Below are 22,426 nucleotides of genomic sequence, written 5' to 3'. Positions count from 1 at the left end.
GTGCTTTTGGTCACAGGTGGACTTAACTCCTGAGCTCCTGAGTCTGCTTGGCTCTGGTCAGTTGAAGATGGATTTTTGGTTAAGCAAATCTTCACTCAATCAGTTTCTAGGACACTGTTGAGTATGGTCTCCTTTTTCAAGAGGATAACATTGTCAATATCTCCCCCCTTCCTGAACATTCCCAGATCAGTCCAGACAAGTGGGGTTTTATTCATCCTTACCAGCAGATGGAGGTAGAGGACAAAACTTTGGGCACTGCCACATATTCGAGAGTGCCACCTGCAGTCCCTCAGTATTTGTCTACCTCCAGCAGATGGTAGAGGTGCTATCCCTGCAGTCCTGACTGACTGGTTTTGTTGAGGAAGAAATTTGCTCCCCCGAGGTGGCAGGTTCCTGTAAAAGGGCCATCCCTCGGGTGGACCCAGGCAAATAAGAGGGTTGGATACTCCTGGCCAGTTCAGCCTGAAACCCCGGGACCCGATTAACCAGTGGTCTGGTTCCCTCGGAGTGACCCGCAGCCCCTCCGCCAGCTCAAGAAGGGAAGTACCCTTGCTTTTTATTAACCCTCTTTTTATTGGGATAGGGGCCTTTAAGGCTTTGTGTGGGAAAAAAAAAAAAAAAGGGTTTTGCGGCAGAGGCAGCTCAAGCTTTAGCTGGGCTGCCGGTCGGGCAATCAACTCGGCGGCAGCCGGGGGTGGGCCTGCTTGTGCTCGGGCAGAGTGGGAGCGCTGTTGGCGGTTAGGTCCCGGTTGGGGACATTTTCCTCCGGTTTGCGTTGTCTTTGCCCTGCCTTTTGAATCGCGCGATTTTCGGCCGTTTTTCTGCAGCCTGCTGAGCGCGTTGGCGAGAAACTTTTTCTGTAGGCTAGACGCCCTCTGCCGGGTCTTGTAGCCGCGTGGTGTGCTCCTCCCCCTTGCGATCCCAGCCGCGTTGCCGCATGTTTCGCAGCAGCATTGCTGGTGATTGTGTTGAAAAAAAAATGCAGGAGGGATTGGAGGATGGCAGAAAAGCAGCTCGGGGAGGTTTGCCGAGCTTGTGGGAGTTGGGTGGCTCCTCTTAATGAGCTCCTCCTCTGCACAGCTTGGGCGGGAGGGGGGGGAAGGGGCGTCAGGAAAAATGTTAGTCCCAGAGCGGTGCAAGAACGGCAGCAGTGGCGCTAGGAATGCAGGAAGGAGTGGCTATGGAAGCGGAACCAGATTAGGGGGGTGCCGCCCTGAGGATTCGGGGGGCCCCTGCTGTCTCTTCCTTCTTTGAAGTTCCAGCAGAGGCCGGAGGATTGGGATGGTGCAGGTCCTAGCAGCCCCACGTGCCCTACGGGACCCCGGAGGGGTTTTCGCCCGAATTTGTGCTGCTCATGCACGAAGCCTTCCTGGCTAAGCAGGAGGGGAAGTGCGGTATACAGGTTGACCTGATGGGCTCGGCAAAGCGGAAGAAGGCTTCAGCTAAGGGGTCCGCGGGACCGCGCATCATCCATAGCGAGGGACAATCGGCATGTTTGGAGTCGGATGAGTCTCAAGAGGAAGTAGACATCTATCCGGGGGCTGATCCTGATGAGGACCAGATAAAGGGACCAACCTCTGGATCCAGTAGATGCAAAAACGGAGCCGGGAGCGGAACCTCCGGAGGCTGAAGGCTATGATCCGCGAGTGATCCGTCTTTTTAGAAGATTGGAGCTGCGCTCACTTATCCCCCAGGTGTTAGAGGAGTTGGGAGTTAAGCTCACTCTGGAGAATTCGGATGCAGAAGGGGTTAATCCGGTGCTAGATGGTATCGGGAGACCTCCTAGTGCCTTCCCGATTCCGAAGAAAATCCTGTTTCTAACAAAGGCCAAACCAGGCCACAAGAACCTGGCAATTACCCAGACACTAAGAAGATCCCATGCTACTGATGCAATTAATAGCAGTGGCTATTCCCTAAGTAAACTTGATAAATAGCAGTTAATGGACTTCTCCTCCAAGAACTTATCCAAACCTTTTTTAAACACAGCTACACTAACTGCACTAACCACATCCTCTGGCAACAAATTCCAGAGCTTAATTGTGCATTGAGTGAAAAAGAATTTGCTCCAATTAGTCTTAAATGTGCTACTTGCTAACTTCATTGAATGTCAGAAATGCTGATTGCTTTTCTAGCCCCTTCCAAATCTCTGCTGCATTTCCCCCGCTCACCAGCATCCGTCTTTATCGCTCTCACGCTGTCTAACCCCTTCATGACAGATCATGAAGGAGTTAGACATTGCTCTACCGTTCTTCAGTCCCACTCCTAGACCACTAACTCACTATCGTCTTAAAGACTTTCAACTGAGAATCAATCACAGTTCACCACATCAGTGTGGGTTTATGCGCGGTTTATTGCATAGGGCCTTCAGCATGCATTATAGCATGCATTTCTGCATGGATATTTGTATTGCATGGATTTTCTGGGCATATCTAATTCGCATGCCATCCCTTATTACATCCCATGAAGGCAACTGCTTTTGCTGCATGCGCTAAAAAAAAATGCGTGCCGACAACTAACACCAATTTCTCCGTAGATCTTACTTAGTATATCGGCCCCATAATATTTTAGTCAAAAAACATGAAATGGCTCTAATATTTAGAAAAATTGCAGACCTTTGCTTTAGTGTATAGTGCAGGGGTAGGCGACTCCGGTCCTGGAGTGCCACAAACAGGTCTGGTTTTCAGGACATCCACAATGATTATGCATGAGTATATTTTGCATGCACTGTTTCTGTTGTATGCAAATCTATCTCATGTGTATTCACTCCCGAACTGGAGTTGCCTATGTCTGGTACAGTGTATCCCAAGCTTGTCCAAGTGGACAGACCTCATGACTTGAAGTGTAGGCTCCTACACCTCCTCACATTCCTAAAAGCAGAGACCAGTCTTCTAGGGATGTGCATTAATTTTAAAATGGAATACAATTTTTATTTTTTTTTAATTTAATCATTACATCTTAGAATGATAAGACAGGAATAATATTATCACAAATAGGCAACTTAACAAGGAAGCAAATAATTTTCATACTAAAGTCCACATTTTGGGGGAACAGCTTAACCTCAGTTTCCACTTTAGAAGCTCTATTATTCCAATTCCAAAAGCTTTAGAGATGCTTTTTCTGGATATACATATAACTGTTTTATAGAGCTAGTCAAAGCATTATCAATTCTAGTAATGATACCTCCGGTTCCTCCTATATATTCAGTAATGGCTCTTCCTTTAATAAGTTAAGTATCACAGGATCAGGAACAGGTTAATGAGAGGTCTAGAACGGGTTAATGTGATCAGTTATTTACTCTTTCAGATAATAGAAAGACTAGGGGGCATTCCATGAAGTTAGCATGTGGCACATTATAGAGCTAGTCAAAGCATTATCAATTCTAGTAATGATAGAGATGTTTAAAATCATGAAAGGTCTAGAATGGGTTAATGTGAATCGGTTATTTACTCTTTCAGATAATAGAAAGACTAGGGGGCACTCCATGAAGTTAGCATGTGGCACATTATAGAGCTAGTCAAAGCATTTTCAATTCTAGTAATGATACCTCTGGTTCCTCCTGTATATTCAGTAATGGCTCTTCCTTTACTAAGTTAAGTATCACAGGTTCAGGAACAGGATGGATGACTGTTGATGCTAACAATACATTGTCCAAATTCTCATGTTCCCCTGTTGGTAGATCACCACTACTAGGTGTATGACCCAACTCTTGTTGAGACTTCACCATATTGCTATTCCCCTGATCATGAGAGTCATTCTGAGGTATATTTAAATCAAATAAAGACGCACCTGATGAAGCGACAGCTGAGGGGCGGGGGGGGGGGGGGGATATGATAGAGATGTTTAAAATCATGAGAGGTCTAGAACGGGTTAATGTGAATCAGTTATTTACTCTTTCGGATAATAGAAAGATAGGGGGCACTCCATGAAGTTAGCATGTGGCACATTTAAAACTAACCGGAGAAAGTTCTTTTTCACTCAACACACAATTAAACTCTGGAATTTGTTGCCAGAGGATGTGGTTAGTGCAGTTAGTATAGCTATGTTTAAAAAAGGATTGGATAAGTTCTTGGAGGAGAAGTCCATTACCTGCTATTAAGTTGACTTAGAAAATAAGTGCTGCTATTACTAGCAACAGTAGCATGGAATAGACTTAGTTTTTGGGTCCTTGCCAGGTTCTTATGGCCTGGATTGGCCACTGTTGGAAACAGGATGCTGGGCTTGATGGACCCTTGGTCTGACCCAGTATGGCATGTTCTTATGTTCTTGTGGCCTGGGAGCTGGAGAACGTGTTTCTTGGGGATAATGAAATCCCAGCTAATTCCATATTCTGTTCCCGCAGTGGTGACTTAGCTCTAATCACATGGAAGTCCATTGGACCATGAGCTGGAGTCGACGAGGTTACCGATGTTGTAGTTATAGTTTTCCCCTTCCTTTTTCTTCCCATACTGAGTAAACAAGGGAAAGAAACATTTTTTAGAAGGGGCACACCCCTTTGGTGTGTGGCTTTGGCATGCCGCAACGTGCCTCTTCTTATGGTCCTCGGGGTCCTTCTGGGGCAAGATGTGTCTCCAATTGCCTGCATTAAGGTCAGAAACCTCCAGGCTCCAATACAAAAGTTGTTGCTGAGGTCCCCCCCCCAATTTTTTGTTTCATTTTGTTGGCAATGAAATGAAATAAAGATGCCAATACAAAAAGTTTTCATTTTATTTTTCATTTTGTTGCCATTTCAAGTCTGAGGGAAATATTAAGCAATGCATGTTGGGTTGTTTTTTTTTTTGGACTGAGTCTTTCTGACAACCTGGACCCAGTGTGGGGATGGGCAAATAGCAGGACCAGTTCTTGCAAGCAGCTTGTCAACCATCCTAAGTCTTTCTTCGTGTTTCACTTTCAACTTAATTTTTTATTTTATTTTTTTTTTTTAGCTTGAACAGGCACCATCTTCAGTCAGTTGTGTGATTGATTTCAGAAAGTCAGTGCATGGGTTTTGAAGCTCTTTGCTTCAAAGTTGAGTTCCAGGAAAAGTTTACAAAAAGAATTGAGGAAGAAAATGAGCTGTCAGTCACTAGTTCACTACACTGTTGTGCTGTTCTGTGTGCATTGCAGTGTTACTGGTAAAAGGGAACTAATTGTAAATTACTTTGAGTAATTCGGTATATCAGTAGGGTTAAGAGCTGAAACACTGTATGCATTTAATAAAGGTATACTGTCTCACAGAGACTGTGTGTTTAGTGCATGCCATGCATGACCATGACAGCTTGCTGTCTAAGTGATATTGTATTGTGTGACATACATAGTAGTAGTAGACAATGTCTAGGTTAGTGAATATTGCAGTTTGCAGTACTCTACTGTTGCTGACAAAACTGTGTGTTGAATCTACTGTGTGTACATTGTAACACTATAAAATGCCCTACTCGCTCATGATGATATTTTTCTTAAAGTCTATCATGTCAATGGCATTAAGAGCCAGTAAGAATGTGAGAGGACAGAAACATGCTTTAAGGAAGGCTGTGCCATAGTCTCCCATCTTCTCTTGGTATGGTGCAAGGGCAGGAGGAGGCAGACTCAGTGGACGGTGGTGACAACAGGGAGGGGAGAGGACACTATGAGACTAGGATATTAGCTGAAGCCAGTATAGTTCTCCCTGTTTCATTCCACAGTAGATCTTTAAAGAATATACTGATTCAGATGAATCAAGTTTGAGACTTGAAACATTAGACTCTGAGATATTGAAAATCTAGTAACTGCAGAGGATTTGGAGAACCTGGTTAGCGGTGTTATGTCTGGTGAGCAGTCACAGGCAGATGCAGTGCCATAGCGGTAATAACTGCTGCTGCTGGGGCCAAAAGCACCCTCCAGAAGCAGCAGGCAGTTGTGAAAGCATGGAGGATGCCTAGGGCCTTTTACCTCCTAATCTGCCCTCAACCCCCTGCCCCAGCAGTGAATGCTCAAGGATCCAGAAGTGTTTATTTAGGATTTTAAAGGATAAAACACTTTGGCATAAATCACTTTGAGAAACAGAATTATAATATTTCTTAGGAGTCTGTCTGTGTTCTTTTCCCATTCAGAAAAATCTGGACAAAGGAGGGTCCCAGGGCCTTCATGAAGGGAGCTGGCTGCCGGGCCCTGGTTATAGCCCCCCTGTTTGGCATCGCACAGGCAGTGTACTTCATCGGGATTGGTGAATACATCTTAAGATTCTTTCACTAAGAACGAATGCAGACCAGAAAACCAGACCGAGTTTACTTCAGTCTTCCAGCAACATCGGCATTTTGTCCTCGAGCTTTGGAGAGAAACCTTTCTGCGTTTAGCATTCAGTTCACGTGACACGAAGCAGTGACCAGGCCCATGCAGCCTTCCCGGTGCCTGCCTGTCGTTAGCAAATGCACTCGTGAACTTTACATGTACTTAGTCCCGCTCTAATATCCTAAAAAGAACTTTTATTTTCATTTTTAAGTGATGATGGTTAATTATCCAAGAACTAAAAGCTGCTTCCTTCCTCTTGATTTGTGCATTGCCCCATTCAATTCTGCTATCATCTGCCTGGCACGCAAGAGTTGGTGGAACTTTTTTAAGGCAGTTGAATACAAGCTTTTCTGTTGTACCAAGGCATAGTGTTATTAGTGCACATATTGTCCACCATCCATTGCAAAGAGGTCTATGTAAAATGAATTCATTAGGAGTCATTATGATCTAGGACCTGCCTGGGCTGGCTGTTTGTCCCTCTTGCCTCCTGGGACCAGAATGCTGGGGGCTGCAGCTGGCAGTGTCCTGACCTGCATCTTCAGTGTGGTGATGAGAAAGAGATGCATGATCCCCACCTTGTGCCTGACCCTTCCTCTATAAAAAGGAAGCCTCCATGGTGAGGAGAAGGTGGGGCAGCGTGGAGTGCATGCCTGCCTTTTCTTGCATTAATGCTGAATGAAGAGTCTCCGGATGAGCTGCTTGAATGCAGGGAGGGATGGGGCAATGGTTTTTCAGCTCCGTGATAGAACTTTAAACAGTCCTCCTACGTACGAGAGCACAGATGTCAAAGTGAATGACTCCAACACCTTGGAGCAGATCTTCAAGACTGTTTACAAGATTTCCTCTGTCGTATTGCTGCGGTTAAATGAAGTCAAAGTCAAAGGGAAAACTGTGTAAAGGGGCAACAAGCTACTGTTGTACATGAGTTAGTACAGTTGCAATAGGGCTATCAATTGGAGCAAATGAAAAAGTAGGAGGAAGGGATCAGAAACTGGGAGCGTTGTCAGGAAAATGCTAGAGAACTTAACCTGAAGCTCAAAGTCCTGAGGATGGGGTCCAGATAACCTCTCCACTCCCAAACCTAACAGCTGCCCTTTGTCCTTATCCTGTAATGGGCTACAGGTGCCATTGCGTAACTCCTGTCAGCTGGGTCTGGGAGCAGAGGGGTGACTCCCAGGCCCCTATTCCACGACCAGCCAGGATTTAGTCTGCTGCGGTTGGGAAGGTGGGAAGACTGACTAACAGAAGGAAGGGTATTTTTTTTTTTTTTTTTAAAGAAAGGGGAGTGGCTGGGGGTTGGAGATGGTATGGGATGGTTTTGATTTAAAAAAACAAAAAACTACTGTTGCTGGGGCAATAACTGCAGCCTGGGGGGAGGGAGGGGAAGGAACAGAGGGTGGGCCAGAGCCCACAAGGTCTTCTGCTTTGTTTGGGAAATTTTGTTTTAAAGTTTTTATTCCCCCCCCCCCCTTTTTTTATGTATTGGAAAATAGCATGCACTATTTCTCAAAACACAATAGAAAAAAAGGAAATGAAACTAAAAATAAACAAATGTCCTGAATAAAATGATAGGAAAAAAAAAACATGAAAAATTTGCTCTTCTTACCCCTAATTGTAACTATGAAGACCAGAGGATACAACTCCTCTTAAAAAGAATATTGATTAGTGTGTATTTATATAAAAATAGGGTTTTGTATTTTGGGTATTCTTATTTTGAAAGATGAGCTCTGTGCTGATGGCAGGGTTGCCTTCTCATTGCATCCAACAACCCCAGCCACTGCACCAATGGGCAGCAGCAGGGAGTCTGGACTCCAAGTATGGAACACAAGCTTGCACATAAAAATAAGAGAAATGTGGCCTCTTGCACTACAGCAGCTGGTGCCAGCCTTTCCTTCTCTGGGCTGGAAACGGCAGCCACAGGAAGCTATTTCAAAATAGTTACCTTCCTTTAGGGCAAAGCATTCACTATTTGGCCCTCTGGTGCGTGTGCTTTGGGTGAGGGAGAATGTTGAGTCAGGGTCAACGAGAGAATGAAAATGTCATAGATGCAATTTCTGAGGTCCAGATGCAGACATCGGCACAGCTTTCCAGTAACACACTGCACTTAGAAATCTGGCAAACCTCTGGCCCCTACCCAAGGGGCTGCTGCCCTAGCTGTCTGAATAACCTCTGGGAGCACTGCAGTGCCAAATGGTTTTTCTCTGGCTTTGGCACAGGAGTTTCTGACTCCGTCAGAACTGGCCTGTGAGACTACAGTGACATGGGACCTTCAGTCACAGCTATCTGAACTTTTACGCCCATTTTAATCTCTCTCCCACCAAGCTCAACAGATGCAGTCATAATCCTCCTCTAGCTCCCCCAGACCAGGGTTCCCTTTGAAACTTGTGTACTCTAAATCATTGCCCCTAAATGCTGGTGAGAACTGGGACTCCTATCCCCACAGAGGAATCTTTTGTTTGCAGCATCTTCCTGCTTCAGCTGGCCCAGGGAGCAGAAACTAGACTTGGGAATCAAGGCCAGGTCTCTACACAGGCAGCCCAGAGTACTGCCACTAGTCAAGCCCTGCATAGGGATATTTGGACAGTGCATCCTTGGGCAGGGTTTGCCAAAAAAAGGAAGTAATGGGCTGATCTGCCACTGATTAGTTCTACTTAAAGCACAGTGGTTTTTCCATGCTGCTATTCTGATTTCCTAATACAACCAGTGTGACAGAGCGAGTGTGTGTGTGTGTATGTATGTATGTATAGGGGTGTATTTAGTTTTATATTAACTTTTCTTTTTTGTAACAGTAGATCACTTACTCCATTCTGGCATTGTGACTCTCACTACTACACTATCTGAATTGTGATAAGTAATCTAGTTTTGGCTGCTGAAGCAAAGTGTGAGAATCTGCTTTATATGATGTACTTAACCCTACAGCAATGACTGGGCATGGAGCGTTAAGGGAAAGGTCAGAGCGCAGTATCTTTATGTACTCAATCTTAGGCTAGCTGTCTAATGATGAATGACAAATATAGGGGACAGCCCTATTAAAAACACTACAGCTGTTAAAGCTCATTTGTAAAACTAATAATGTGTGAGAATGAGCAGCAATGTTAGCTAATGTGCTCTCTAACTTGAGCACAAACCCTACCCAGCATAAGTAAGGGGAAATTAAAAATCAGCCTTTCTACTGGAAAACATCTTGTGATAATTCAGTTAGCATAGAGCAAGATTCCCCTCTTTATTTCGTGCCTGACAGTGTCTATTGTAGATCTAAGTAAGCTATAGCGTCTTAATTCTCACTGGCATTATATACCCATGTTAGTACTACCCTGTTGTAGCTAAAGCATGGCAACAGCATTACTTTTTAATTTTTGTGTTAAGATCGAAGTGGAGGGGCTGGCATAGGGATGGCAAACTCCAGTTCTTGAGTGCCACAATGAATATGCATGAGTTGTCTTCTATTAGAGGCAGTTCATGCAAATCTTCTCTCATGCATTTTCATTATAGATATCCTGAAAACCTGGCCTGTCTGTGGCACTCAAGGACTGGCGTTCACCATTCCTGGTCTGGGCTATGAGCTGAGGATTGTCCCGTCATGGCCTTTTGCCTAAGATTTAGGACATTTACCAACTAGGGCCATGAGGATAGAACTAGTGCTAAACAGGGTGTAAGCACAACACCTGGAGGGCAGGGCCTGCTTTTTTTTTTTTTTTTTTTAATAGTTGCAGTTGCAATAAAAGATGCACACCTTTTATTTAAAAATATGAAGAAAAAGGAAAAACAAGTTAGCAATAAAATCAACAGCAGCACCAATAAAGCTCAGACATAGGCAGCCTGCTATGCAAGGATCACGGGGGGGGGGGGGGGGGGGGGGGGGCAGTGTTACTTCATACTTTTCAAAGAGCTGAGCTTTGATAAACATTTTAAAAAGGACAAGGAAAAAATATTCATAGAACTACTCCTTAGTGCATACATGGGGTTGTTTTGTTTTTGTTTTTTTGGGGGGGAGGGGGGATGAGACATGTAAGGAAGCTGTTCTCAAACACTATGACTATGGCACTCAACTGAAACCAAATTTGGGACAGCAATCAAAAAGCCATGGTTTAGATTGCTACTTTAGATGATATGCTAATAAAAACTGCTGGTAGGTTTCAGTTGAGTCTTAAAAGTTTACAGTGACCTCCCAAAGGGAGGCTGTGGAGGATCTAAACTCTCTTAAGTCTAATCCAGTTCTTAGATCAAGTATCTAGAACTCTGCTGAATCTTCAGTGTGCACGTCCTAAAACCTAGGTCTGTTTGCAGCCAGCTCTGTAAAATGTGGTGGGCCTAGGCTGGCCTGCTTGCCACTTGTGATTTTTTCTCTCATCTCCCAACCCTACTGCAGTTACTGTTCAGCTCAATTACAAGCGCACAGGACAGCCAATGTTATTGTAATAATTTATTTGCTATTAAGGTTTAACGCCTTGTCTACCTGAATTTAGGGTTCACTTGAATCTTTGCTGACATTTGAATTTGTCAGATGTTTCTCTTCAGTCCTAGCAGCTGCTGTCTGTTTTTCTGCCTACATGGCTCATGTACCCCTCAAAACATTGTAGTCATGACCTTTACTTCTCAGCACGCTCTGTGTACTAGATTTTACAGTTCGGTAGACAGAATTCTAAGGATGTTATTAGGGAAAAAGTATGTTTTTATATATCACCATCTAAAAATGAAAAATCCCTGCCCATGGAAGGAAAGTATACTTTGCTGCTAATGAGGTTGAGAAGTGCTGCCTCCTTTGAGGTGAAGAGATAGAACTTATTTAAGTCAGGGGTGAGCAAAGGAGAGGGAGAAAGAGGGTAACTTGAACAGTCCTGAAAGGGGCACACTGACTGCCTAATCAGGGACTTAAACAATGGCTACACCGTGGAGGCACTGCAAGTCAGAGCACAGTTGCTTATATATGAATCTGTGTTGGCAGCACTTCATGGCCAGGAAAGGGAGATGGTCTGGGAGTGCACCTCCGAGATGGATTACTAGATATATATGTATACACCTCCATATATAAAATGTATATCTAGTAATCCATCTCGGAGGTGCACTCCCAGACCATCTCCCTTTCCTGGCCATGAAGTGCTGCCAACACAGATTCAGGTGCTTCTGCCATAGCCCAATAGCAACAGTCGCCTTTTCTGCCAGGCTGCTCCGACTTATGGATTCTCAAGGTAGCAGAGACCAAAGAGAAAACACTTTTTTTATTATAATAAATAACTAACAGCCCACACCATGATGAATAAACAGGCAAGCACTTTGTTTCTTCATTTAACCACATATACAGATTATTACATCTTTTATACAGAATAAGTAACACATGCTTTCTACATGAAACCGCAAAAGAAAGGCAGTAGTTTAAACATTCAGAAATGGGGCCAAGGAAAAAGCACAGACAAAGGAGGAACCACCCCCCACCCTGGTTCTACAGCAGAAATCAATTTTGTTGCAACTATGCTGAACGACAATACAATTTCAAAAGGAAGGGCACGCTGTTTGCCAACACAACCCATTTGTTATCCCTGCATCGCCTAAAGCGATTCTGCCCCAGAGCTAATGCGAATACTTTTCCTGTGATATACATATATAAGTTAGATAACACATTACAAATAAGTTTTTACTTAAATATGACACACGCTTGTATTTCTTTCCAGCTGGAATGCTGGCTGCCATTGCTAGGGTGGGGGTGGAGCACTCATTCCCCAGACCACCCTCAGTCCAGGAATTTTCTGTTCGCATTGGCACCAAACAAAGCTCCTCTGATTTCTGGCATCATCTGTTGGAAGAGAAGAAAAACATTATTTTTCCCCTTCTCACATCCAAGTGACAATATACCTTCACACCAGTATACAAACATTAGCATCTCACTGTTAAACTGCAGAGTCTGCCGCCAAACAGGTACAGGGTGCAATATAAAAATGTGTAATAAACTGTAAAGGGGGGAGCTAGAAAGGAAAGGTTTGGCTTCTGGTCCCTGTCCTGACTGGTTGAGCGGCCTCCTTTATAGAGAAGACAGACTTAATGTGGCTGGGAGATCGCTAGGGACCTTAATTTTCAGCTTTTATTTTTCCTGGGAATTTCTCTGTTAGGAAAAAACAAAGTGGGAAAAATGTCTTTTACTGATTACTCTCCTCTGTTATAACAAGATCGTTTCTTTTGCTATAAGATGGTTCACAGGCAAAATATAATAAAAACTGAAAAGAAATGGCCCTAGCCAACTCCCACAAGGAATACTTTTTCTCCTCTGAGTGTGGTACATTAGTTTCTCCTATCCAACACCACTGAAGATAATGCGTCAAAAAAAAAAAAAGCCTCCACTACCAATGTGATCTGCCTACTTCCACTCCCAGTCAAGGACTCTAGCTTTCTCCTATTCCAACCAGGCTTTGTAGCAACCAAAAGGAACAAGATCACCGTGTAAAAAGAGACTTTATGCTGCCAATATTCAAGCCCCTATTCCAACCATGCTGCTAAAATCAGAGCCAGGGCTTCAATGCATCTATCTTGATTTTCACTTCTAGAGCTACCTGCATGCTTGCTATTCCAGTGTTTGTCTGTTCTGCTTGAAAAACCAAATGAGTAACAGGTACTATGAAACGTTTCTCCTTATACTCTAGGGGAGAGGTTTGAATTTGTACAAGGAAACTGTATTGCCAGCTTTAATTTTTCTCTAGGTACTATTACACTAGCTCCTTAAAAAAAAAAAAAAAAATCACATGCTACAGGCCAGCAGTATACAAAAATGAGAGAAATCCTGCTCGATGCAGTGGAAGCTACAATGGAAAATATATTAATTGCAAGCATGCATGAGATTGTGTTTCCTTCTACATGAAGCAGCAGAATGGAAAAACAGTGACCTGCTAACTTCTGAGCAATTTAAAACAATTTGTTGGCATAACACCAAACACCATTTCAAAAAAAAAGATCTTGGGCAGTAGTTTTGAGAGGGCAACACAACCTTTGTGTAAGTTATGTTTTTCAGTCCAATTAGGATATCACTGAAGGACCAATAGAAAAAAAGATGTACCATGCAGGGCAAGATTTAGGTATAGGCAACACAGGCACGTGTCTAGGGCACTGGATTCTGAAGGCACCCAAAAAACAGACACCTCCCCCCCTCCCTCCAACCACTGTTCTCAGATAGCCAGAGGAAAATCCCCCTAGCTTAAGTCCTTTGCCTATGGGCGCTGTAATTTTAAATCCAGCCCTGGCACCATGTCTGGTGTTATGAGGAGGCAATTCCTGTGCTGTTTAGATTTCTCTCTCTCTATAGATATTATGGATAAATAAAAGGCTTGTGTCAGCTACACTTTCATGTTTATAGTCACCAGGTTGCACCTGGAGCTGTGCAAAGACAAGATGCTCTGTCGCGTGCACATATACATACAAGAACCGCCAGACACAGCTTGTTATTTGGCCAGACCAACCCAAGCAACACTGGGGCGTTTACTAATATATATGATATGATGGCAAAGGCATGGCTCACACACTCCTCACATGCACAGGGGGCAGGTAGCATAGACATACATAAGGGGCACAAGCTCACATACCCACACTGCCGGCAGTGGGGGAGGAGAGCAAGAAGCAGGGATCAGCAAAAACAAGGCCCTTTGCCTCCTCTATAGCACCTAGGGGAGGATTGGCACAGAAGGCCCAGCTTGGGAGGGAATGAGATCTGGGGCTTGCGCTCCTTCCCAGGCATGGCTGCTGTACTTTGCAACCTCATCTGGCCTCCTACCGTTTATCGGCACAGTTCCTGTCTCAGGTCACAGTAAACTGCATGGTACCCTGCACATCTCACATTATTGTTATAGGACCTGCTGGCATAGTGCAAGATTAGAGCCAAGCAAATGCACAGTAGAGGAAGCAATGAAATGCTGTTGTGCTCCTGCTGGCTGAGTGGGGAAGGAAAAGGACCAAGATCTGTCTGGGGATCAAGTTCATTGATGTATTTGCCAGAGTGCTCAGCCCCATCATGAGAAGAGAGACCATCCTATAGTGTTCTTGCAGCAGCTAGGCCAGTGTAGTACAGGACCTTTTGAGAGCGCTCAATTCCATTCTGCAGGTAGTGCTGGAAATTTAAAGCAGCTCCCCTGCAATGCCCCCGAACCCTAGGAGTAGCCATCTTCCCAGAAGAATCACGAAGGATCCCACATGGAGTGAGATCCAACTGGTCTATATTAGCTTTGATGTCACAAACTGCATTATACCCTGAACCATTCTGACCCAGAGTGTTGAGATTACTGGCCACACTTTCCTCTATAGCTGTCCTTAGAGGTTCAGGGGAACTGTTCAGAGCATTTAAAGATTTTACTATTAAAGATCTCCAAAAACATGGAATTATTAGATGGCAAGTTTTACTGCTAACCCTGTATACTTTTGAAATACTGCACAGCAGTTAAGTTTCCTGATCAAGAACAGCCTTCCTTCATTAACAGGTGAAATGAGGAATAAAACAAAGCAAATGCTCCATATTCCACTCCAGGTATCAGAAATGTCATTTAAAATTCAGGAACTAGTTTGGTGGGAGGGATTATCATTGCTTGCTTCCTAAAGACTAGGCAATGAAAAGCAGGGATCTGAATGGGAGCCACAGTGAATCAAATCAATTAAATATAAAATGGCAGAAAAAAATACCTACACACTGGTACATTTCCTTACATTCAAAAATCAAACAAAACCTGCTGTTTGAAGACTCTGGCAACCAGTAAAAACAAAGGGAGTGTAAACATCTCAGAGAATATGAGACCAACCACTTGTTGGCACAAAATTGCCATCTCCATCCATTTTTTTTTTTTTATGAAGCTGAAATGAAATGATGGGGTAATTAAAAAAAAAAAACACAAACCCCCCCCCCCCCCTCCAAACATATCATAACCTTCAATATCTTCATACCCTCAACCAACCAACAGAAATAGTAACGTCCACCAAGCGAGCATCTACGAGCGAAGCCTTAACAGGGCTGGGACCCAGGCCCATTCGCCACTCACCTGCTGGGCTATAAGATCCAGCCTACTTTCTAGGGTATTGGACACTTTGATTTTCCCATCCGCATTGAACATTTCAATACCACCCGCACTAGGAACAGAAAAGAAAGCCATATAAGAATCCTGTTAGGAGAGTGTGCAGAGAGGAACAAAAATTAACACATCCACAGTGGACAGAAGTCAGTCTGAGAAAGGGGGCTGGGCTAACACACCATCCAGCTGGCTAAACCAAGCCAACTGTGAGTAGATCAATAGCTGGAGGGCATAATGCTTGCACTATGCTGTAAGATCTGCTTTCATCCTTACAAATAGGTTCTAATCCATTCATAGCTGCAGTCAGGATTTCCTTTAGTTAAAACAACCTGTTTATTTTTTGGTGCAAGAAGGCATCTATACATCCTTTGACAGCTGAATGTTCACACTGAAACTTGCCTCCCAAGGAGCTACACATGTAAACGTAACATACTATTGTAGCAATTTTCAAGAGCCGTTTAAAGTGCAGTTAATGTGGGTAAAACCTATTGATAATTCAATGGCATATAATGTGGCAATTTTCAAAAGCCCACTTACACACGTAAAGCGCATTTGCCCGTGTAAAACCCAGTGTGTAAACCCTTTTGAAAATTACCATGTGCAAATGATAAGGGGAATGGAACAACTCCCCTATGAGGAAAGACTAAAGAGGTTAGGACTTTTCAGCTTGGAGAAGAGACGACTGAGGGGGGATATGATAGTGTTTAAAATTATGAGAGGTCTAGAACGGGTAGATGTGAATCGGTTATTTACTCTTTCGAATAGTAGAAAGACTAGGGGGCACTCCATGAAGTTAGCATGGGGCACATTTAAAACTAATCAGAGAAAGTTCTTTTTTACTCAACGCACAATTAAACTCTGGAATTTGTTGCCAGAGGATGTGGTTAGTGCAGTTAGTATAGCTGTGTTTAAAAAAGGATTGGATAAGTTCTTGGAGGAGAAGTCCATTACCTGCTATTAAGTTCACTTAGAGAATAGCCACTGCCATTAGCAATGGTAACATGGAATAGACTTAGTTTTTGGGTACTTGCCAGGTTCTTATGGCCTGGATTGGCCACTGTTGGAAACAGGATGCTGGGCTTGATGGACCCTTGGTCTGACCCAGTATGGCATTTTCTTATGTTCTTAAAATGATTCCCAGCAGCAATTTGATAAAATCAGGAGTCCATATCAGCTTTGGTTAGGTTGCAAACGTACTTCACTACAATATTATGCGATGTTTTCGTTCCCCAGTTTTGTGCCTCATATCAATGTTTTTGGAGAATGGGGCAGAGTGGTGGGAGGAAGAAGGGGAGGGTTGGAGGGTGGTATTCTAATTGTACTATATAATATTGGATTGTATGCATATTTGTTGAATGTCTTGGAGACTTTTGTGCAAAACAAAAAACTTTTAATGGCGGTTTTGCTTCGAGATTCATCAATAAAAATTAAATTACAGAAAAAAACCCCAGCCTGTTTATACAGCGTGCGTGTCACCACTAACAGACGCAGATAGTCTAGTATGAACCATGCATTCCCTGGAAAACACATTCTTTAAAAGATTAAAAGGCCACACTATTGTAGAGAAAGCAGCTGAAAGATAAATTGCCCATTTTGTATCTCCTTTGAAATTACAGTGGTGTAATGGCATCTGATGTTAATGTTATGTATATATAAACATATCCACCTCTAGCTCCTAATTATGGGCAAGATGTACCAAAAAGATTGGGACCTACTCACTGGAAATCTTCCTGACCATATCTCCTACAAGGTTTGCTCTCTTTCGGGCTACCTCAATCTAATTGGTTCTTAATTTCCTTAGCGCTCGGGCAGGTCAGTCCCAACATGTGGGTTATGCACCTCTGCAGCAGATGGAGACGGAGCAAAAGCTGACATCACAGCCATATAGTCCCGCCCTGACATCAGCCTACCAGTATTTTCAGTCTCCAACTGATGGTGTATATGCATTTCCCTTCAGGGGATTGCCTGTGATTAAAAGAAAAAAAAAGTAATCAAAAGGAGATGAAAGACGAGACGTCTATATAGCACCACTGTAGATACTCAGTGAGTGCCCTCAGTTCGATAGCCTTGACTGACATGGATCTAAAATTTCAATAGCAGTTGCATGCAGAGAGGCTCCACAAGTAAGGCTTTAAGCCCTTTCCACCCATGGAGGGCTGAGCTCAGGTAAAAGTTTTTTACTTTATAAAAAAAAATGTATAAACAGCGAGAGGAAAGTAGGAGAAAGGGTCTGTTGCCTCAGAGTTTGGCTGTCCCGCTCACGTCTCTGGGGAGTTCAGCGAGGTGAGGAGGGTAATATAGGCATGGCAGGTTGAGCAGCCGTTTGGCAAGGCCCCACTCCCAGGTTTCTCTCCTTTAGGTGCATGGTAGGCCGCAGGGTGATTTCCCACGTTTTGACCTGGGCTGTCGGTCTGTGCCGTTGTGCGCTCAACTTCAACGTCATTTTTGGTTTCAGTACTAGTTGGCCATGCGGCCTAGGCATGTATACTTGTATGCACATTTTTTTATGTGCGTCCATTTTGGGCATGGGTTTTTTGCGTGCATAATTCTAAGCACGTGTTTTTACCATTCTACATGCTTACAACCATGGCACCCATGGCAAAGAAACTTAAGCGCTTATCCATTTGTGCTGCATGTCACATCACAGCCATTCAGCCAGAGCTGACTTTAAGCCTGTGTTAACGCTGCCTGGATGCTCGGGGAAATTTAAATCCTTCTGATTTTGCAGACAATGATCCATATCCTCTGTCTGCAGGGAGAGGAACTGAGAGCAGCACGAGGCGGTGTCTCCTCTCTCGGTTGATCCACAGAGCGAGTCGCAGGAGACACTTGCTCTCAGGATGTCAGCTTCGGACCTATAGGGCCTGAAATGGATCCATCCTTTTTTGGGTAGAATTATCCCAACCATTGTAAATATTTCTACAGGGGCGGTCTTCTGAGTTGACATTGCCAGCTAATGGAGGTTCCCGCGCGCAGACTCCTCTTCTGCCTGTCTTCAAGGTCAAGCGCCTTTGGCACAGCGCAGTCTGACAAGACTTGAATACAGGTGGATCAGGATGATACCAATGATGATGGTAGTGGCTCTCCCGGTGAGGAAGGAAAGATTCCCCCAGATTCTCTGTTTCTTTCATACAGATGATTTTATGAGCTTGCTCTCTTTGACCTTGAAGACCCTCGAAGTAGCTGGGTCTGACTCCATGGGGATGGAGAAGGATCCCATTTTGGTCACCTCATGCAAGGCTTCTTGTTTCTTTCCCATCCTGGATGCAATCCAGGAGTTGATTGATCTGGAATGGAATGTGCCAGAGGCATCCTTTAAAGGAGGACATATCTTGGCGGGTTTATATCCCTTGGCTCCGCAAGCCTGAGGGCAGTTGCGCTTCCTTAAGGTGGATGCCTTGGTGCATTCTGTCACGAAACGTACCACCATACTGGTAGAGGGCGGTGTGGTGCTGAAGTATGCTCAGGATAGAAGAATTGAGGCTATTCTAAAGCAAGATTTGAAGCAGTGACAATGAACTTACAAACTGCTTCTTGTTGTGCTTTGGTAGCTCGGGCCTACCTTGCGTCTTTGTCAAGTTTCTACTAGCACAGTGTCCAATCTTGGTCCTATGATAGAACCGGGGGCCACCTTCTTAGCTGATGCAGGCTGTGACTTGGCTCGCACAGCTGCCAGAGGAGCTGCTTCGGTTATTGCAGCCAGGCGACAGCTGTGGCTGCGCAACTGGCCAGCGGATACTTTCTCAAAGGCCAATCTTACCAAGCTGCCTTTCAAGGGCTCACTTTTGTTTGGCAGTGAATTAGAAAAACTGGCAAGTAAATGGTGAGAGACCCAGGGCCCTCAATTGCCAGAGGACAAGAAACCCATGATCCTGTCTCCTTGAGACTACTGGTGTAGATCTTGGCCCTTCTGCAGGTCTGTCCTTTCGCCCTCAAGGACCTCAAAAGGATGCGGGCTCAGGAGGTGGAGCCCCTCGGTCTTTCCAATGAAGGATTGCAGGCTCACCTGATGGTGCAGAAGATATGAGGTCACCTATCCCATTTTTTTTTTTTTTTTTAATCACAAGTGGGTCCAGATTACCTTGGAACAATGGGTTCTTGAAGTGGTTTGGGACAGTTATGCTCTCAAATTTTGTCACTTTCCTCAGGACGCTTTTATAGTCTCTTCTTCCAACTCCCTTCAGAAGAGAGTAGAAATGGAAGTGACGTTACAAATGCTGTTGAACCTGAATGCAGTGACTCTTGTTCCCGAATTGCAGCAAAATATGGGCTGCTATTCCATTTATTTTGTCGTGCCCAAGAAGGAAGGGTCATATCAGCCCATACTGAATCTCAAGGGTGTAAACATATTTACAAGTCATGCATTTCAGGATGGAAACAGTGTTTTGTCATAATAGTAGTACAAGCAGGGGAGTAGCTCAACTGTCTAGATCTGATGGAGGCATATCTACATATTCCCATCCATCAGGAACATCAGCGGTTCCTCTAGTTTGCTATTCTGGATTGTCATTACCAGTTTCAGGCCTTGCCTTTCAGGCTAGCCACGGCATCCAGGACCTTTTCCAAGGTCATAATGGTAGCGGCAGCCCTCCGCAAGGAGGGCATTCTAGTTCACCCCTACCTGGATGACTGGTTGATTTGAGCCAAGGACCTGCAAGAGAGTCTTTGTGCTTCCTGCAGGGTGGTTTCCTTACCTCAGGAGCTAGGTTGGGTGGTGAGTATGGCCAAGAGCAATTTGCAGCTGTCTCAGACCCTGGAGTACCTCAGGGCTTAGTTTGATACAAGGCAGGGCAGAGTATTTCTGATAGAGTCTTGGATTCACATGATGCGAGTTCGATCCCTGCAGAACTCTATTCATCCGACCATGTGGTCTTACCTGCATGTCTTGGGTTTGATAGCTGTCGTATTGGAAGTGGTTCCCTGGGCAAGGGCTGATATGTGCCCTCTCCGGCATACATTGCTTTCCCGATGGTGTCTGAAGTCACAGAACTATGAGATAAGGCTGCTCCTGCCATTAGAGGTGAGGTCCCAGTTAGACTGGTGGTTACAGGCAGCTCATCTCAGGAAGGGAGTTTCCCTGAAGATGCTGGATTAGTTGGTGCTCACGACAGATGCGAGCTTCCAAGGCTGGGGTGCTCACTGTCAGGAGTTAGTGATACAAGGGTGCTGGCATGCAGCAGAGCAGAAGTGAAACATCAACAGATTGGAGGCACGAGTGGTTTGGTTAGCATGTTTGCGGTTCACCGAGTGTCTAGAAGCTTGGGCAGTCCAAATAATAACAGACAATGCGATAACAGTGGCTTACATCAATCATCAGATGAAACCAAGAGTCAACAGGTGTCAGAGGAGATAGATGTGCTCACGGTGTGGGCAGAGCAGCATCTCCTAAGCATATTTGCCTCTCACAATGCCAGAAAGGACAATATCAGAGCCGATTTTCCTCAGCAGGAGAAGCTTGGACCCAGGAAAATGGGAGCTAGCAGACAAGGCTTTTTAGCTCCTGAAGAACAGCTGGGGTCTACCGGATCTAGACCTGCTGGTAAACTTCAAGATGTGAAGGTTCCACAATTCTTCAGTTGCAGGCGGGACCCAAAAGTGATGGGCATAGGCGCTCTTCTTCAGGAATGACCACGCAGTGCCCTTCTGTGTGCGTTTCCACCCTGGCTTCTGATAGGCAGGCTGATTCAGAAGATTGCAAGTCAAACCAACACCATCCTTTTAGTGGCTCTGGATTAAGCTTGAAGGTACGCTGATCTCCAGAGGCTTCTGGTGGGCAATCCCCTCAGGCTATCATCTCGGACGGATTTGTTACATCAGGGGCCCATTCTGCACGAGGAGCCAGGTTGATTCTATCCTCCAGTTTGGCAATTGGAAGGGCTCAGTTGTTGAAGAGCGGTTTTTTGCCTGTGGTAATTTCCACTATTCTTCAGGCCCAGAAATTTTCTACTTCTCTACTCTATTTTAGAGTTTGGAGGTTCTTTGAGGCCTGGTCTTCTGACTGAGGTGCTCAACCTCTCAAGGTGGATATTCCTTTCGTTCTGGAATTTTTCAAGGTGGTTTGCTTAAGGGTTTGGCCCTTAACACTTTGAAGGTTCAAGTTACAGCCCTGGCTTGTTATAGGGGGAGAGACAATGGAGGGCCTGTGCCTTCCCATCTGGATGTGTCTTTTGTCTTGCAGGGAGTTAAGCATCTTTACCCCCCTTGTGCCTTCCGGTGCCTCTGTGGGACCTTAACTTGGTCCTCATGTTTTTGGCAGGATTCACTTTTTGACTGCTATGTACTCTTTCCTTGAGGTTGCTTAAATTGAAGACAGTTTTCCTGGTAGCAATCTGTTCAGCATGTTGGGTCTCTGAGCTGCAGGCTGTTTCCTGCTGTAAACCTTTTCTCCATTTGACTCCAGGGGTGGTTCAACTTCGGACTGTGCCCTCCTTTTAGCTGAAAGTGGTTTCGTAGTTTAATTTGAGTCTGTCTATTTCTCTGCCGGCCTTGGAGATGAAGCTGAGTACTTCCTTTTGTGTTCCTTGGACCATCAAGTATCAATTTCTATGGTACTTGGAGATGAGTAAGGCTATTCGGAAGTCTTGCTGTCTGTTTGTGCTCCATGGTGGAGGTAAGCAGGGAGCACTGGTGATGAGGGAACAATTGTCAGCTGGGTTAAGGAAGTCATTACAACAGCATATGTGGCTGCTGAAGTTGCCTTTTTGAAACAAACGACCACATTCTACGAGGGCTCAGGTGGTATCATGGGCAGAGCTTCGTTTGTTTTCACCTGCTGAAATTTGACAAGCAGTAACATGGTCATCTTTGCACACCTTCTCTAAGCATTACCGCTTGGATGTTTGGGCTGCGGAGGACACAGTGTTTGCGCAGGTGGTATTGACTGGACCACTGGCAGCCTCCCACCCTTTTCAAAATTAGCTTTGGTGCATCCCACTCATTGGGATTAACCTGCCCAAACACTAAGGAAGGAGAAATTACTACTTACCTGATAATTTCTTTTCCTTTAGCAAGGGCAGGTCAATCCCAGATCCGCCCTCAGCTGCCAATTTTTGAATTTGTGGTTAGCCTTTCTTCGGGTGAGCTATGCGGAGTATGATTCCTGCTCTTTGTTGAAAACTGGTAAGTGGCTTCTCTAGCCCTTAGTTTGC

At 44.6% G+C, this 22,426-nt stretch overlaps 2 protein-coding genes across 3 annotated transcripts in view; one reads left to right on the top strand and one right to left on the bottom strand.

Moving 5' to 3' along the window:
* Positions 1 to 6,607, top strand: part of SLC25A18 (solute carrier family 25 member 18) — a 93,417-nt gene extending 86,810 nt beyond the window's left edge. For both annotated transcript variants that reach the window (XM_029599849.1, XM_029599848.1), the window contains exon 10: positions 6,066 to 6,607. In XM_029599849.1, the coding sequence (XP_029455709.1) occupies positions 6,066 to 6,207 (142 nt within the window). In that variant the 3' untranslated portion in view covers positions 6,208 to 6,607. The remainder of the gene's footprint in view (positions 1 to 6,065) is intronic.
* A 4,836-nt stretch (positions 6,608 to 11,443) lies between these two features.
* ATP6V1E1 (ATPase H+ transporting V1 subunit E1) overlaps positions 11,444 to 22,426 on the bottom strand; it is a 36,501-nt gene continuing 25,518 nt past the window's right edge. The window contains exons 8-9 of the mRNA XM_029599847.1: positions 15,249 to 15,336; positions 11,444 to 12,034 (exon numbers count right to left, since the gene is read on the bottom strand). Of these exons, the coding sequence (XP_029455707.1) occupies positions 11,972 to 12,034; positions 15,249 to 15,336 (151 nt within the window). The 3' untranslated portion in view covers positions 11,444 to 11,971. The remainder of the gene's footprint in view (positions 12,035 to 15,248; positions 15,337 to 22,426) is intronic.

Source organism: Rhinatrema bivittatum, chromosome 4, assembly GCF_901001135.1.
Source record: "Rhinatrema bivittatum chromosome 4, aRhiBiv1.1, whole genome shotgun sequence".
In the NCBI taxonomy this organism is placed as follows: domain Eukaryota; kingdom Metazoa; phylum Chordata; class Amphibia; order Gymnophiona; family Rhinatrematidae; genus Rhinatrema; species Rhinatrema bivittatum.
The sequence above is the reverse complement of the archived record's forward strand: the minus strand, read 5'-3'. Positions and strand labels throughout refer to the sequence as shown.